At 39.3% G+C, this 19323-nt stretch overlaps 1 protein-coding gene across 6 annotated transcripts in view; it reads right to left on the bottom strand.

The window, feature by feature from the left end:
- OXR1 (oxidation resistance 1) overlaps positions 1-19323 on the bottom strand; it is a 375079-nt gene that overhangs the window by 100568 nt on the left and 255188 nt on the right. For 2 of the 6 annotated variants that reach the window (XM_060127555.1, XM_060127557.1), the window contains exon 1: positions 1209-1506. The exons of 3 other annotated variants lie outside the window; for them this stretch is intronic. In XM_060127555.1, coding sequence (XP_059983538.1) covers positions 1209-1407 — 199 coding nt within the window. In that variant the 5' untranslated portion in view covers positions 1408-1506. Of the gene's footprint in view, positions 1-1208; positions 1507-19323 lie in introns of those variants that run through there. One more of the 6 variants, XM_060127559.1, reaches the window with a different exon arrangement.

Below are 19323 nucleotides of genomic sequence, written 5' to 3'. Positions count from 1 at the left end.
CCTTTAAGAGGATTCTGCATCTGATTAATGTCCTTCAAAGCAGAAACCAAGTATCCCCTTTTTCATTTTTCTAATTCCATAAACAAGAATTGTGAAGAAAAAATATTATGTAAAGTGAAGAAAAATTAATAAAAGGGACCATGATAAAATTACATTTTAATATTCAAGTTTCTTCAAAGCTTAAATTACACACACACACACACACACACACACACACACACACACACACACTCAATAGATATCCTCACAGTTTCAGTGCTTTAAAATGAATGTTAGGATGTGGGTCATGGATAGATTTTATATTCTTTGTACTTTTCTCTATTTTCTAAACTAATACTCACATAATTTACTCTCATAACACCAGAATGCATATTAAAACAGGTAACAAGAATAAAATATGATTAGGAGAGGTCTGCCACTTATTAACTCAGGGAAAGCCAACGACATTGGAGAAGTTACCATATGCATGATGCAAATACCGCTTCAGCAAGTGCTTTTAAAAATTCCGTAAGATATCAATGTCCTGTCATTATGACTGATTTTTTAAAGGGCAGTACAACCCCACTATGACAAAAGAAAACTGAACAGGCAGTAGAAATGATAACTGAGAAAAGTTTCCAGGTTCTGCCACCTCAAGACAACACGCAGCCTTTCAAAATACACGACACAAAAATCCACTGGGTTCCCGTGGACGCTAAACATTTTCTTTTCCAAAGCCGTATTAAGTGCTTATGTGAATTCTAACAGTTGGCAAATATCAAATAAAAACAATGACCCAATCCAAACCCAAGTCAAGCACAGCGTTCTTAATGATTTCTAAGAGGGAAAACATGAGCGTCACAATTGGTTCAATATTCACCTCTCACGGGGAGGGAAAAACGAAGGGATCCTACCCTTGAAATAGTTGGCGGGGTAAGGAAAGTCGAGCATAGGTGAAGAAAGCAGGAAGAGCAGAGCAGGAAAAGCTACGACGCAGACACGAGCAAGTCTTCCGTCCCCAGAGCAGAGCGAGCCCTCCGCTCCTCACCCCGGTCCCGCCGCCATCCCGGCCCGGCACACCTGCCAACGCCCGGCCCGCGCCCCCCGCCCACCCCGTTCACGCCGGCGGCCCGCGGGGCCGCGCCCCCAGCGCAGCGCCCACACCTCCGCCTCCCCCCCGCCCTCAGCCCGGGTCGGCCGCGCGGGACGCGAAGGAAGGCTGGGCTCACCGGGTCCCTCCGGGCTGGACGGCGCCGGGGGCCGGTGGGGCGGGGACCCGCACCCGGGGTCCCCCTGGGCGGGCTCCCTCAGGTAATCCTCGAAGCGCACCTGCCGGGCTACGCCGCCACCCCCGAACCCCCGCAGGCGGTTGGCTGTGCCTCGCAGAAGGCGCCCGCTCTTCCCCGTGAACGTGGTCAGGTAGTCCATGCTGCCGCCGGCCAGGCGCCGAGGAGGCCAACGGTTTCCGCCGAGACTCTGTGCTCGCCCACCCACGCGTCCGAGCCGACACTGGGGGCGGTGGCTCGGCACGCCTCACCGGAGGCTGGGAGGGAAAAGGGGAGGGGACGTCCGGAACTTGGCCCCGGGGCGGACCATCAGGGAACTAGGCGTCGGGGGAAAAGAAGCTGGACAAAAGTTTTGAAAAGTTTTTCTTGTTGCTTCCAAACGCCAGTTCGGGCCAAACTTAGCTTGTAAAGTAGATATATACTTCCTGGAACAGAGGCAGCGTCGAAACGCGGCGGCCTTTTAGCAAGCCGAACCGAACCTATCCGCTTCCCCCCACGTGCCTGGCTCCAATGGAGCAGGCCTGCCCCGCCCTACCCCGCCCAGTCCCGACCCGACCGGACTTTCGGGACTGCTGGAGAAAGGGGAGGAGGCCGAGCCTCGGGACCCGAGGGTAGAGCCGGGTATAAGGATATAAGGGTATAAGGGTGGCCCTGGGGAGGCTAAACTGGATTTGCGGAGAGTTTGGGGGCCTAGGAGAGCAGTGTCCAAAAGTTTCTGTGTGTCCAAAAGTTTCTGTGAGTCTCTGTGTGTTAGGGGGAGGGGCACAATCCACAGGAAACTTTTGCAGTTTGAAATTTTGGTGGGCGGGGTGGGTGAGAGGAAGGAGAGAATGTTAGTTTTAAGGTAAAACTAAAGTCGTAGTTAACATAAAACAACCCAGATAAAATGCTTCCTAGGAAGCCTTATGAGACCATCTTCGTAAAATAAAGCAGCAATCGTCACGGTCGAAGTTCGCCGTGGCATTATGAACTGATGTTAGAGTTTGACATTCCATGACTCTGGTCCTGTAAGGCAAGGTAATTAGGGCTTCAGTGTGCAACTTTATCCTCCTTTAAGCAGAGAAGGAGCAACGACATTTGACAGACATTTACTACCCGATTTTGTTTCCTGTGAGATCTGGTTATTCTCTTCCTTTCACATCTGTTCATAGCTGTTTTAGTTTTTCCCATGCGGTAAATAAACTTTCTTGGAATTACCAGATTATTAATGCATTTGAAGAAAAGGTTTGAACTAGGAAGTTGAAGAGCTAATCATACCGAACAGTGGAGTCCAGAAAACATCTTTGAGGAACTTAAGCATTTTTGCCAAACCATTAAAGATTATCCTCTGCCCTGCCCCCCCCTTTTAAATTATTTGACTGATCTTTTTCCCATCATCACCATTTTCAGCTTAAATTCTTAATAGGTTGGACAAACTTCACCATTCTAACATCAGCATCACCTTTATACTTGGTTAAATGTATAGACTGTCTGGGCTGTACCCCCAGAGTGTGATTTCACAGTGTTTCTGAGTAAGGACCCAGGAATATGCATATTCAGCAACCATCCCTGTGTTCAGATGTGCTGCTTAGGAAAGCACTGCTCCAGACTTCCTTCTGTACCTCCTTGGAACCCATTTGGTAGAGTGGTAAGTGGATCCCAGTTTTTCTGCGATTTCCATTTCATAAGGAAGGAAGCATTACCAAGCTTAGCACCACTTCCAAGATCTCAGAGAGGCTCAGTAAGCTTTACAAATTGAATTTCAATGACTTAAGTCTAATCCTGATTAACTACAGTGAAATCCTTTTTCTAAAATATATTTTACATCTTCAGATCTGCCATTAGTTTGTGATAATCATATCCAAAATAGTGGTTGAGTATTTTATACCTGATTAAATCTGCACTTTTACATCTAACCTTAGTAGGAACCTGTACTCTACCAGTTCAAATACAGGTTTACAAGCAGTTAACCCATCAATTTTTTCTGCTTCTGTTTCATGGAAAGCTAGAGCTGCTGGATAAAAATGTATAACTTTGATGATTCAGTGCTTTACAAGTTTTTATTTAAACTCAGCTAAGCCCTAATGTCTCTAAAATCGTTTTACTCATTTCGTCATCTTTCCTTTTTATTCTTCCCATTTGTTGTCTGACCCATCACCATCCTCCTGAAGTTACCAAATTCATTACGCAAACATGTTACTTGGTCTTCTAAATGACTTAAAATCATAGGCCATGAAATATAAACGCTCTCACTTTTCTTCCCCTTTCTTTTTTAATCTACAAGCTCATCTCCATATATTGCCTCAGAAGGAAGGAAGTCCTTACACATCCATGCCTCTCGTTCTCCAAATTAATTCTTGACCTTAGTCTGGTGTATGTTGTCTATGACTTGTCAGCCTTATTATTCCTTTGCGTTTTATTATTTTTTCTCTCTCCACTCTGGTTCCTTTCTCCTTATCATGCCATATCACCACATATATTCCTCTCATCCTTTAAGAAAAAAAAAAAAAGTGTCCTTATATATTGTGCATGCCTCCTCCAGCAAACCTTTGCCTTATTTTTATTTATTTATTATTTTTTATTTATTTTTTTTTGCGGTACGCGGGCCTCCCACTGCTGTGGCCTCTCCCGTTGCAGAGCACAGGCTCCGGATGCGCAGGCTCAGCAGCCATGGCGCACGGGCCCAGCCGCTCCGCGGCATGTGGGATCTTCCCGGACCGGGGCACGAACACGCGTACCCTGCATTGGCAGGCGTACTCTCAACCACTGTGCCACCAGGGAAGCCCCCTTTGCCTTATTTTTAAAATAACTTTATTGACATATGATTTTACAAACCATATAATTCATCTGTTAAAAGTATACAATTCAATGGTTGTTAGTATATTTACACAGTTGTTAAACCATCACCCAAATCTAACTTTTGAACATTTCTATTACCCACCAAAGAAACTTCTTGTCCATTTCTAGTACTCCCCATTTCCACCACAGGCATAGACCACCACTAATCTACTTTTTGTCTCTATGGATTTGCCTTTTATAAACATTTCACATAAATGGAATCATACAATATCTGGTCTTTGGTGTCTGACTTCTTTCACTTAGCCTAATGTTTCTGAGGCTTATTCATGTTGTAGCAGGTATTAGTATGTCATTCCTTTTTATTGCCAAATAATATTATAGGGATATATCATATTTTATTAATCCATTTATAAGTTGATGGATATTTGTATTATTCCCACTTTTTGGCTATTATGAGTAATGCTGCTATGAACATCTATGTACCAATTATTTTGTGGACATATGTTTTCATTTCTCTCTATACCCAGAAGTTGAATTGCTGGATTTATTTTTTTGGTATAAAACATATTCTAAGTTTAAGGTATATAATGTGATGATTTGATAGGAGTATATATTGCAAAATGATTACTGCAGTAGAGTTAATTAACATTTCTATAAACTCGTATAGTTATCTTTTTGGTATATGTGCTATGAGAATGTTTAAGATCTACTCTCTTAGCAACTTTCAACTATACAATATTGTTAGCTATAGTCACCAGGTTATATGTTAGATCCCCACGAGTTATTCAACTTAAAATTGGAAATTTATACCATTTGAGCAACATCTTACCATTTCCGCCAACCTCCAGACCCCAGCAACCACGATTCTACTCTCTGTTTCTATGAGTTCAGTTTTTTTAGATTCCACATGTAAGTGAGATCATACAGTATGTGTCTTTGTCTGACTTATTTCACTTAACATAATACCCTCAAGGTCCATCCATGTTGTTGCAAATAGTAGTATTTCCTTTTTATGGCTGAATAATATTCCATTGTGTATCTATATCACATCTTATTCATCCATTCATCCATTGATGGATATTTAGGTTGTTTCCATGTCTTAGCTATTGTGAATAAAGCTGCAGTGAACATGGGGGTGCAGATATCTCTTCGAGATAGTGATTACATTTCCTATGGATATATACCCAGAAGTAGAATTGATGGATCATACAGTAGTTCTCATTTTAATTTTTTGTGGAACCTCCATACTGTTTTCCATAGTGGCTGTACCAATTTACATCCCCACCAACAGTGCATGAGGGTTCCCTTTTCTCCACATCCTTGCTAACACTTATCTCCTACCTTTGTAATAACAGCCATTCTGACAGGTGTGAGGTGATATCTCACTGTGGTTTTGATTTGCATTTGCCTGATGATTAGTGATGCTGAACATCTTTTCACGTAACTCTTGGCCATCTGTATGTCTTCTTTGGAAAAATGTCTATTCAGATCCTCTGCCCAGTTTTTAATTCAATTGTTGGTTTTTTGCTATTGAGTTTTATGAGTTCCATATATATTTTTGATATTAACCCCTTATCAGATAAGTGGTTTGCAAATATTTCCTGCCATTCCTTAGGTTTGCTTTTTATTTTGTTGATTGTTTCTTTTACTGTGATGTAGTCCCACTGGTTTATTTTCGTTTCTGTTGCCTGTGCTTTTGGAGTCATATCCAAAAATTTATTGCCAAGACCAATGTCAAGGAAGATTTTCCCTGTTTTCTTTTAGTTTTATGGTTTTAGGTCTCACATTTGAGTCTTTAACTTGTTTCAAGTTAATTTTTGTGTATGTTGTAAGATAGGGGTCGAATTTCGTTCTTCTGCATGTGACTATCCAGTTTTCCCAGCAACATTTATTAAAGAAACTGTATTCTTGGCTCCATTATAGTTGATGGTATCTGCATGATTTATTTCTGGGTTCTTGATTCTGTTCCGTTGATCTATGTGTCTGTTTTTATGCCAGTACCCCACTGTTTTGATTACTATGACTTTGTAATAAATTTGAAATCAGCAAGTGTGATGCATCAGCTTTGTTCCTCTTTCTCAGGATTGCTTTGGCGGTTTGGGGTCTTCTGCAACTCCGTATGAATCTTAGCATTGTCTGTCCTATTTCTATGAAAAATGCCATCGGAATTTTGATAGGGATCACATTGAATATGTAGAACACTTTGGGTAGTATGGACATTTTAACAATATTCTTCCAACTCATGAACACAGGATACCTTTCCATTATTTGTGTCTTATTCAATTTCTTTCATCAGTGTCTTACAGTTTTCAAAGTAGAGATCTTTCACCTCCTTGGTTAAATTTATTGCTAAGTATTTTATTGTTTTTGATGCCATTGTAAATGGGATTGTGTTCTTTATTTCTTTTTCAGATAGTTCTTAGCATATATGAATGCAACAAACTGACTTTCTCTGTCAATTTGTATCCTGCAACTTTATGAAATTATTTATTCGTGCTAACAGTACTTTTATGGAGTCTTTAGGATTTTTCTATATACAAGATCATATCATCTGTAACTTTACCTCTTCCTTTCCAATCTGGATGCCTTTTCTCTGTCTCGCCTAAGTGCTCTGGCTGGAACTTCCAGTACTATGTTGAATAAAAGTGGTGACAGTGGGCACCCTAGTCTTCTTCCTGATCTTAGAAGAAAAGCTTTCAGCCTTTCATTGCTGAGTGTGATTTTAGCTGTGGGCTTATCATATATATGGCCTTTATTATTTTGAGGTACATTCCTTCTGTACCCAATTTATTGAGAGTTTTTGTCATGGAAGGATACTGAGTTTTGCCAAATGCTTTTTCTGTATCTACTGAGATGATCATATTAGTTTTATTTTTCATTTTAATAATGTGGTATATAACACTTATTGATTTACATATGTTGAATCATTCTTGCATCCCAGGAATAAATCCCACTGTTTGCTAGTATTTTGTTAAGAATTTTTGCATCTATATTCATCAGAGATAAGTGTCCTGTAGTTTTTTTTGGTGTTAATTCTTCTTTAAATGTTTGGTAGAATTCACCAGTGAAACCATCCGGTCCTGGGCCTTTCTTTTTGGGGATGTTTTGATTACAGATCCATACTTCTTACTAATTATTGATCTGTTCAGATTTTCTATTACTTTATGATTCAGTTTTGGGTTGAATTTTTCTTGAAATTTATCCATTTTTCCTAAGTTATCCAATTTATTGGCATGTAATTGTGCATAGTAGTCTCTTATGAACGTTTACATTTGTATGTTATCAGTTGTTTTAGTTTAGACCGTATTAGAAATAATTTCCGTATCTCTGCTCTGTATTTTTTTAAAAGGTATTAGAAAAATGGAAATGCAAAAAGGAAAAGAAAGAGCAAAACAACTTTGGAGAAACCTAAGCCTGTTGCTAGCTATTATTTTTATACCAAAATGCCAGTTTCCAGCTTCAGTCTGTAGCTGGTAATTAGATACTATTATTTTTATTTTTTCTTGTTGGAGAGGCTATGGGGGAATTGAACTTTGGGGTCTATCAATACAAGACAAAATGAAGCATGGCAATAAAAATAGAACCTGCCTACAAGTCCATCCATCTCTCTTAGACAAAGTTCTGGGCAGCAATGCCAAGTTCTTATCAATATTCCACTTGCTTCAGCCAGGGTGCATGAGCAGAAGACTGGTAAGTGCTGAGCATAATATTTGAAAGGAAGAGAACCTACTCCTCTTCTTAAAGTGTATGGGGGTTCCTTGACTCCCCACCTCCCCATCCCAAACAACATTTGGGAAAGATGCTAATAATACCAGGTAAATTAGCCAAAATCCAGACTGCATATAGGAAGAGAAACCCAAACCTGGATGGTCAATCCAGCACTAGCCAGATAGGTTTGATTTTCAAAAGAGTCATGCACTGGCCATTCTCTCCCACTGCAGATCTACTCTTAGCTCTCACAAGGCAACAGAAACATCAATAGAACCAGATTCTGTGCTGTTCTAACAGGCATGAAGAAAAGTTTGACCACTTCCAGCTACCTCTCAAGAGAGAAGCAGACTAAGCCCACCTACCCCACTCCGCACTCCCTACCCAGGGCCTCTTATGGGAACTAAGCTGGCTCTACAACCAACACCATGAGCAGCAGTGGCATGAAAAACATGTAATGAATGAAGTGAACAAAGACTGGTTGGAAGCCACTTTGTGCCTACTCTACTAATTTTCTGGAGTTAAGGAAGAAAGGTGTGGGGAGGAGATGCTTAAAACATACAGAGAAAGATACAACAGCATTGTTAGGCTGCATGATACATAAACACATGCACTTATGTTTGGTCATTAAACCCTATGTGTTGTGTGACATGAAATCTCCCAGCTTTTAGTTTCTCCCCTCTTTAATCATCTCCAACACTGCAGCTGGGTAATCTCAAATCCATAGATCTAACTGTTGCCTTTCCTCCACTTTAAAAACATTCCTGTTCCAGCAGCAACATCCTGCAGTTAATGAGAATCAGCTGTGGAACATTTAAAAAAATACAGATTTCCCTACTATACCCCAGAGATCCTGATTCCAGGGTTGTAGGGTGGGGCTCAGGAACCTCAGTTTTTGATGATGAGCCGTGTTTGAGATCTGCTCCTTTACAGTTCTTCTAAGTGCTTTGCATATTTCACACAAATCACACATTTACTTCTGAATAGGGCCACAAGGCTAGTTTTGACAAACACTGAGCAAAAGTGACGTGTTTTACACTCCCATGTGTAAAGAAACAGCCTCTTTTTAAAGCAGCCAATGTTCTACACTCCATATGCCCCTGCCCCTGCTTCAGCAACCAAGGATACCACCTGCTTCAGGTGGCACAGCTATGAGATGGTTGAGCCATCTCCAATAACCCGATCCCTGAGAAACTACGTGGATCAGAGTCCCTCCCCGCAACTTCAATCTGAATTGGACATGTAATATGAGCGAGAAAGAAAGAAAGAAATAAACACTATTACAGTAAGCCACTGAGGTTTAGGGGTTCATTTGGGCACCATAGCAGAAGCTTAGCCAACCCTGACTGATACAAGGGTTTACAAATGCTTAATTTACATTGATTTTTATCATATATTCCAAGTTAGTATACAAAAGACTTCCTGATTTATGTTGTCAAATTCATGCATTTTGTTTTTCAGGCCTCTCTTGCCATTTCTATATTCTGACGAGTATTCTCAGATTCCAAGAATATTTATTAATTTACCATCTAAATGATGTATGTGAATAAGAATTTTCTTGACATTTCACAACCAAAAGCAAGCAAACAAACCAAAACACAATGAGTAGAATGCTGAGGTGCTGATGCTAAGAACCCATCAATCATCCATCACTCCCAGTTTAAAACTTCAGTTTCATTCACATCAGCCTAATTCTCTCAATAAATGTCTTTATGATCAGAAAATATTATAAATTTGAACTTGTAAAACAAATGTATGCTCATAAAATGCCATTTTTATGTTCTATATATTAGTTTTAGGTAAAACTATATTAGAAGAAGTTTAAAAAGAATTGCTTTTAGAGCTATAAAGAGTAAGTCTCAGTTCTCTTTCACATGCTGCCCTTAATTTAGTAATAGCAACCCTGTTAGAGCTGAGAGAGACCTTGGTGTTTATCTGTTTGAGCCTCTCATATTTGTTGATTTGTTAGCTAAGACCCAGAGAAGTCAAGCGAATCTCTCAAGGTCACACACTTGGATAAGAGCAGAGCCAGAAGAACCCAGGGCTTTTCTACAGGGAGTGCTGCCACATGAAGTGCTCCATCTTTGACTTGAGTAATGAGTTGTGACTCTCGATTCACCCCAACATTTGTTAAAGTGGCAGGATGTCCCATAAAGTGTTTTCCAGATGTGAAAGCTGGGTCAAAGTATTTACTTTTGAGATGTAGCTTTCTTATCTGTAAAATAAGAGCAAATAATACCTATCTTGCAGCTCTATTTTGATTAGAAAGGATATCACACATGTTCAGTGTTAGACCCATTGTCCCTTGGCCTTAAGTAAACAAATTTAGATTTATTGCCTTCAAATTTCAGCCTATACTTCTAGATCGGGGTTCAACAAAGTATGGCTTATGGATCAAATCTGGCCTGGTACCTGTTTTTATCAATTCAGTCTTACTGGAACACAGCCACACCAGTTCATCTATGTATTGTCTATAGCTGCTTTTATGCTACAACAGCAGAGATGACTAGTTGTGACAGAGACCTTATGACCCAAAAGCCCCAAATATTTACTTCCATGCTGTTTTCAGAAAAATTGTGCTGACCCATGTTCTAGATTGCTGAGATCATTTTGAAACTACTCTTGATCCTTTCACTGAAGTATCGTTCAATTATCTCTTTCCCTGACTCAGCCACAAATTTATCTCTATTCAAGTTGTTCCTAAAAATATTTGGGACATGGGCAAGGAGAGTCCCAGGGCACAGCACAGGAGAGTGCCTTCATGGCTGACAATGATTACCACTCACTGGACACACTTATCTGAAGAAGTATGAATCCACTAAATGATACCATCACCCAGTTTTCATTTATCAACTATGTCATATATTTGTTAAATGCCTTTCTAATGGACAGAAGAAGATGAGGTACAGACTCCACACGATCACTGTTTATCCCCTCCCAATGGGTTTCAAACCTTTGTTGTTTCTGTATCCTTCAACTCCATTTCAGCCCCATCCTTTGAAATTTGAATTATTCATCTAACTATAGTTTTCTGGCAGATCTCCTGTTATCCTGGTAAAGACTGGTTATCTGTCAACAAATCTGATTATTCTTCCTGGGCATACTATATTTCCCAGCTTTCTTTTTGATCACGGTGCCCAAGTGACTGAGTTCTAGCCAATGGAAGGATTGCAAAAGTGATGTGTGCTACTTCCAGGCCTGGCCCACAAGAGCATTCCACTGATGACCCTTCACGGTCTTTTCCTTTCACAGCCTGGAAGCAGATAAGCAGGAAGACCCAAGAAGCCATTTGTTAAAGATGGTAGAGCCACAAGATAGAAGGAACCTGGGTCCCTGAATCTACTCTTAGAGGGGAGCCACCCACCATTCAGGAACACCAATTTTGGACTTGAACAAGAAACAAATTTCTCTTGTATTTAAGTCATTATATATATTTGAGGTTTGTTTGGTACAAAAGGGAATATAATTTTCACAAATACACTATCATTCTCATACTATTACTACCAAAGGGTCTGAGACCACATATCAAAATATCCTGATAATCAAGTTTTCTGGACAAAGAGGTTACAAGTTATGCAAAGTGGATGTAGGTGGTCTTTCACTATATCCTCACCTACCTTAGCCTATAAATCTCCATGTCACAGTTTTTGTTTTGTATTTTCTAGTAGCTCATTCATTTTTGTTTTTTTAATAATGCTCAGGGGTTTGTTTATTGGTTCAATCAGTCAACAGATGTGGGGCCCTGACTAGGCACCAGGGAGATGCTAAACCAGACAGACAACCTTCTGCCTCTAGTGCTTCCTGATTTGTATTCGTGAATAACTCAGTGAACACTGCCTAGCCTCAGTTTCCTCAGCTATCACACTGGGGTAGCAATGGTGACCTAGTGTTTAATGAAAACAGTGTAAGTTCATGACATTTGACACAAGCCTGACATATGATCAGTGCTCTGTTGGGGAGGAAGAAAACTTTCCTCTACCCTTCTAGGTTCTTCTGGCTAGATTATTAAATTGACATGTAGCTCATTCATTCTTAATTGAGAAAAAGCAAAATAGGCACAGTTGTTCTGTCTTAATAATCGGTTCAACAATGTACATCTTCCTCAAGAAGAGAGCCTCATACCAGCTTCTTATTCTCCTTTATTCAAAGACTTCCCTTTTCACAGAATGATCCTAGTTGGCTAGTTCCTTTAGTGTTTCTGAAACCTCGCTCTGTGTTTTGACCTTTCTAACACTCTTTACAGTTTTATGCCATCCTTTTACTTGTCCTGGTTAATATGCCCTTCCTACTTTTATCTCTTCTAGGAACTAAACTCAGAGAACATGTTAAGTCACACTGCTTTCTCCCCATTTTGCTTTCTCAGTAAGAGTATTGATGACTTTGATTGTTTGGAATGCTATCATCTCTCATGTAGGCTTCAGTTTTAATCTTTGAAATTAGATTAAAATGTCTTATTTATTGTCTGTCTCTCCGTACTAGCATTCAACAAGTACAGGGACTCCCTTCACTGCTTAGAATATGGCCTGGCACATCGTAGGCACTCAGGTATTGTATCTGTTGAACGAATGAATGTATGAAATCATGTCCATCTTTTCTCTAGATTGGATCCCAACCCATTTTTGTGGTTCCCATTGTGGATCTCAGCCTTAGCTACACATTTTAGGACCTCTGGATCTTCTGAAATCCCAGTGCTCAGGCCACCTTCCTGATCAATGAAATCCAAATCTCTTAGAGGTAGGATACAGACATCAGGGAGGACACTGCCCAGGTGATTTCATTGTGTAGCCAAGATTGAGAATCACTGCTGGGCTCCTGTTGTTTCTGTAATATAGTCTTTCCTGTTAGTGAAAATTAAGTCCAGAGACCAGTAACTATTATGACACCATCTTGTGAGGGATCCTAAGGTAATAATAATGAACATATTATCAATTGCTTCCTATGCCAGGCATTGTACTAAGAATTTTTCATAGATTATTTCCTTTAGATCTCATGTCAACCCTGAGGGGAAAGTTAATGAACCCTCCCTTTGTAAACAAGGTTACTGGTAACCTCAGAGAGGTAAAGGAAAGCAACACTGTCGGTCAAGTCAGTTAAGAGTCTCTTGGGTGTCTGCTCTTAATTTAGTGGTATCTGCAGCGCAGGGGTTTTCAATCATGGGCAATTTTGCCTCCCAGTAGGGTTACTAAATAAAATATAGGACTCCCAGTTAAATTTGAATTTCAGATAAACAATGAATAAATTTTTAGTACAATTCTACACCAAATGTTGCATGGGACATACTTAATACCAAAAAGTTATGTGCTGTTTATCAGAAATTCAAATTTACCTCGGGGTCCTCTAATTTTACTTGCTAAATCTGGCAACCCTACCTCAAGGGAACATTTAGCAATGTTTGGAGATATTTTGGGTTGTCAGACTGAGGGTGTGCTACTGGCATATAGTAGGTTGAGGCCAAGGGTGCTGCTTAAGATCTTACAATGCTCAGGACAGCTCCCAAGACAAAGAGTTATTATCCAGCTTCAAATGCCAATAGCCCCCAGGTGGAGAAACCCAGATCTAGTAGATGCTGGGAAAGATAACTGCATTATGCCTCTGGCAACTTCTATAGTTTGTCCTCAAACAGCCTTATTTCATCCTCCGCCTAGCTAAAGTAATATTTAATCTTCTTTTACATTTGCACTTTAGTATGTTGTGCACGGAGATAGCATGTTTCTCTTGATCCTGATACCTCTCCATCTCATTACAGAGAAGATGTGGGGCAGGCTATGGCCACTTACTGCAATATCGTTCTGTGCTTTCTCTTTCAGCCCCACATTTGCATTTATTGTTTCAAAATCTATGTGGTCCCAGTTAAGACACCCTACTCTCTGAAGTCCTGTTTGTACCAATTTGACTTAGCTGCAATTAGCACAGAGAAATCTGTGACTGAAAGGTGTCATAAAAGCCCAAATGGCAAAGGGAGAAAACAGCTGCATGCAAAATAGTTTATTGCTAATAGAATGATGCTTCTGAAGATAGCAAATTTTTATGTTGTGAATACCATTAGCATGAATGGCAAGTACTTGATAACTTCTACAGGTGTGCTACCTTCAGATGTTTTCTCAAAACTTTAGCAAAAGAACATTGAAATGAATTTCACCTCAGTGATTTTATAGAACATGCATTATGAGCCTGTCATGAATAAATCTAAGTCAATTTATTTTATATTATGCATATATTCTAGTTTGATTTTGGAATCTGTAAAAAGCATGCTGGGTATTCTTTCAAGTACTGTGACCGAACATAGAGTGTATTTGGTACAAAGTTTTAACTATTTCTTCAAGAGCTTAAACATTGAATCCTGTGCCAGAATTTGAATTTCAAAAGATTTAATTTGTCTTTTTCAGGTGTAACTTTAATACACTCACCTTAGGGTGTTCCTAAAAATTGATTTGCAAGGTAACAGATGTCAATTTTATTCCACGAAAGGTTAGAGCTTGAGTTACTTCCCAAAATGAAGCTCACTTGCCAATCAGGCTTTTAAAAATATATACTTATTTCTATTATTTCTATACAGAGAATTTACTGTGTTTTAAAATCATCATACTCACTACTTATCTCTCCCAAAAAGAAGAGACCATGAGTTTTGGATAATATAAAAAGAGCTCTATCCAAAGGTCCTCTTATCCTAAGGTCCCAATAAGGATTATCCGCATTAGCTAGGGATAATCATAATTATCACAAAAATCTAATATACATATACAGTTAGTTGAAATATACACACACACACACACATATACACACACATGCACTTCACTGTATGTGTAATATAATTGGTTCTTAATAAATATGCATTCTTTTCCACTCCTCCAAAATTTTGAATGTTTATGAGACATGTACTTGGTATTTCCAGACACACTTTATGTGTCTGTCTCTGAAACTATTAGTTGACTGTCTACGTTAATATGACTTTACTACTCTACTGTGCTTTGGTTCATTTCAGGAACATCCTGAACGAAGACATCAGCTCTTCAACAGAAAGCATCAACTGATAGTTTTCACACCAGAGCTCTTTGAACCCCTTGCCTCAAAATCCTCATCTTATTCTATCAATTCTAAACTATCATACCATGATTCTTACCCAGTCCTAACCAAGTTGTTACCCTGGAAGACCTGCTTTCAAACAAACTTGAAAATCTCAAAAATCTCAGCTATTACTCCCCCTGACTTCTCCCCACCCCCAACACAAGGCACTTAAAAGGCTCTGTTGAGGTGGTATTCTCTCTACCTCAATAAACTCAGTTTTGTCTTACCAAAAGGTAGTCTTAGGGGAGCCAGCTTTTGACATTTCCATTAGATTATGAATTCCTAAAGGGCTACCTATGTCTCATTAATGTTATCTGCAGTTTTTTTACAGGGTTCTTCTGGGCAGGTGGTTACCAAAGTGTTATTTTCAGACCAGCATCATCAGCATCATCTGGGATCTTGTAAGAAATACAAATTCTCAGGCTCAAGCTCAGCTCCACTGAATCAGAGGATGGGCAGAGCCCAGAAATCTGTGTTTTAACTAGCTCTCCAGGTAATCCTGATGTACTCTTAGGTTTGAGAACTACTGTAGGTCACAGCAGACGGTCAATACACAGGAAGAGTACAGAAAAAAGTGTGATGAGTCTCAAGTGGAGGTATGGTAATTCCTAGTTAAAATAGATAAAGTACAAATTGTACAAATTGGAGGAAGTGACAAATTGCGACTTGAAGGATTAGTAGAATTAGTAGAATGTAGTTAACTTTGGCTGAAGAAAGTAGGGTTTAAGGGTGTTGAGCTGGAGAACAGAATTTGGAAAGAGGCTGAAGCTAAATTGTGAATGTCTAAGGAATTTGGACTTTTTTGTGTTGATAGCAGAGGGTCACTGATAGTAACAGTGCACTTAGGGATACAGTATTGTAAGGGAAAAATAATCCTGTGCTTCAGTGGAAAAACTATGCAGTGTCTAGGGTACACTCTTCTGGGTTATCTGCTTTTGATTCTATGGAACCTAATTTACAACTCTATAAAGTGTAAAAGCTGAGAGCTATGCAAAATTATTCTTGTCTATAAACAAAGACATTCTTGTTTATGCAAATTCTGTCCAACTTTGAATTGACTTTGAATTGACTTTCTTCACCAACAGTGGAAGAATGTGTCCCCATCTAAACATTCATTCCAATAAGCCTGTTCTATGTCTGTTTGGATTCTCCTTTAAATTGGTTGTAACATCTCACTGCTTCCTTAATTAATGAGTTAAATAAAATATTTAATGGGTTAATTTTTATATCTGTCTTGATGTTACCTTTTTTGGGGGAAAATTATCCTCTGACCATCTTATTTCTCTAATAGAACCTATTTGGGATATACACACATGCACAGACACACACATCAAAGCTTTTTTTTTAATATAATGATATTCTTTTAAAATAGCAAAAGGATATACTATTTTTGATATATTTATTAATTCTTTGGGCTATGAAACTTTGCATCATGCTTCCTATAAAGTTCATCTACAGTAATAAAGGTACTTTAGAGCTTTGGAAATATTGTTATATTTTATAATAATAAACAATTTTAACAGTGGCAATAAGGTTAGGAAAAACAACAAGTTGTTCTAATTACAATTCTCCAGCCAAAGATTATAATATTGTGCTGTAGCAGAACAAACAAGCTGAAGGGTACAGAGGTGTGTGGAACATGTTTGCAGAATGCCAAAAATCACAGTTTGCCAATCCAGAAATGGGCAGAAGACCTAAATAGACATTTCTCCAAAGAAGACATACAGATGGCCAAGAGGGACATGAAAAGATGCTCAACATCACTAATTATTAGAGAAATGAAAATCAAAACTGTAATGAGGTATCACCTCACACTGGTCACAATGGCCATCATCAGAAAGTCTACAAATAGTGAGTGCTGGAGAGGGTGTGGAGAAAAGGGAACCCTCCTACACCATTGCTGGGAATGTAAACTGGTACAGCCACTATGGAAAACAGTATGGAGGTTCCTTAAAAAACTAGAGTTGCCATATGATCCAGCAATCCCACTCCTGGGCATATATCCAGAAAAGATGAAAACTCTAATTCAAAAAGATACTTGCACCCCAATGTTCATAGCACCACTATTTACAATAGCCAAGATATAGAAGCAACCTAAATGTCCGTGATGAATGGATAAAGAAGATGTGGTATATATACACAATGGAATACTACTCAACCATAAAAAAGAATGAAATAATGCCATTTGCAGCAACATGGATGGACCTAGAGATTATGATATTAAGTGAAGTAAGTGAGAAAGAGAAAGACAAATACCATATGATATCAGTTACATGTGGAATCTAAAATATGACACAAATTAACTTATTTACAGAACAAAAACAGACTCACAGACATAGAAAACAAACTTATGGTTACCAAAGGGAAAAGGTGGTGGGGGGATAAATTAGGAGTTTGGGATTAGCAGATACAAACTGCTATATATAAAATAGATAAACAACAAGGTCCTACTGTATACCACTGGGAACTATATTCAATATCTTTTAATAAACTATAATGGAAAAGAATTTGAAAAAGAATATATAAAGAATATATAACTGAATCACTTTGCTGTACAAACATTGTAAATCAGCTATACTTCAATAAAGAAAAGAAAAATGATCATGGTTTGACTAACAGGTTTTTGTTTGTACTGAAGGCTAATGAGCAATATATAAAATTTCATGCAGAGGCTGCTCTCCTGAAAAGAACAGAGCAAGAAATACTAGCTGATTGGGCATCTACCAGGAAGAATAGGAAGAGAGAGAGAAAAGAACTTGTGTCTGAAAAGTCAAAAAACACACACATCTAACAAAGCAGCTTCCTATAAATAGGGAGCCTCTCGGGGCACAACCTAAATTAGAGAAGCTTGAGGAGCAGCACCTGAGTGTCAGTCACTCTGATTCAGAGTCAGAACCAAAATTCCCTCCATTACCCCATTACTCATTCATTCCTCCAAATACATATTCATCAAAGGAAAACCTTAGATGCTCTAGGTTATTCCATAAAATCCAAACCAATAGACCAAAATATAGTGCCATGTAGGGAAAACTACTTGTGGTTCAAATGGGAAGGTTTCTGGAAGCAAATTCTTGCTCATCCACTGACTCACTCCCTAAACACAAGGCACCTACTAAACCAGTCAGGGTCAGCTGTTCACCTGTAAACAGTATAATGTCTACATCTGGGGCTGTTGGCAGAGTTTAGTATTTAGTCTCTGAGAACCATTCTTAGGTATCTACAGGAAGGAACCAGAAACTAGAAAACATTACCACAAATACTGCCAAAGTACTTGGTTGCAAAAGTACTTGGTTCCTCTTTTTAATAGCCTGTGGAATTCTCTTTTGCACCCCTTTCCAGAAACAAAAAATGATATGCTTTGCAGTGGTTAAGTACATCAAGGATTTATATGATGTTGAAAGGAATGCCTTTCTATATGACAAATACATACCAGCTTAAAGGGTTTCCTATTGATCACATAACATCAGAAGGCCTTAGTCTGCACTTACAGGCATAGACTCTCAACAGAATGAGATCAGTACAGGACTCTCTATTAAATGCTGGATTTGGATGACTATGTTGCTCAACATTCCATCAGTCAACCATTAAAGTGAAGAATGCCACAAGAGAGGAAACACAGGGCTAGAACAGAGGCATCTCCAACTGCTTTTTCTTGTTTTTAAACACAGCTAAGGCATTAAATCTAAGACCAATGGCCCGAAGTATTCACAAAGTATAACATCTACCACAGAATCATTTTTGAGAAAGGCAGCCTGGCAGATTTTTTTATGTCTTCTGGTTTTTACCAAGACTATATCTAAAATTGCCCATAGACCAAAAAATGTGTGCTATTATTTAAATCCTTTGGAGAAAGATTCTTTGACATTCTGTGAAATGATTAACTCTTTCTACTATAAGAGACTTCTTTTAGTTATTTCTACAATTTCTAGGGCATAAGTCCATTTATTTTGATTTTTAAAATATATTTATTTATTTATATTTATTTGGCTGCGTTGGGTCTTAGTTGCGGCATGCAGGCTTTTCCCTAGTTGTGGCGCACGGGCTTACTTGGCCCGCAGCACGTGAGATCTTAGTTCCCCAACCAGGTATCGAACCTGCGTCCCCTGCATTGGAAGGCAGATTCTTAACCACTGGACCACCAGAGAAGTCCCTATTTTGATATTTTTTTATAAATTTATGAAATATTCTAAGATTCAAAAGCAGATAGAAGAGCAGAATGACAGATACAACAATTTTCAAGATTTTGCCACATTTGTATCACTTACTGCTACTGTATTTACCACGACATTTTTTTGGCCTCTCACCGCTGTGGCCTCTCCCATTGCAGAGCATAGGCTCCGGACGCGCACGCCCAGCGGCCATGGCTCACGGGCCCAGCCGCCCTGCGGCATGTGGGATCCTCCCGGACCGGGGCACCAACCCGCGTCCCCTGCATCGGCAGGCGGACTCCCAACCACTGCGCCACCAGGGAAGCCCTACCACGACATTTTAAAGCAAATTCCAGCCA

Source organism: Lagenorhynchus albirostris, chromosome 17, assembly GCF_949774975.1.
Source record: "Lagenorhynchus albirostris chromosome 17, mLagAlb1.1, whole genome shotgun sequence".
Lineage (NCBI taxonomy): Eukaryota > Metazoa > Chordata > Mammalia > Artiodactyla > Delphinidae > Lagenorhynchus > Lagenorhynchus albirostris.
This window is presented reverse-complemented; position numbering and strand designations above follow the sequence as displayed.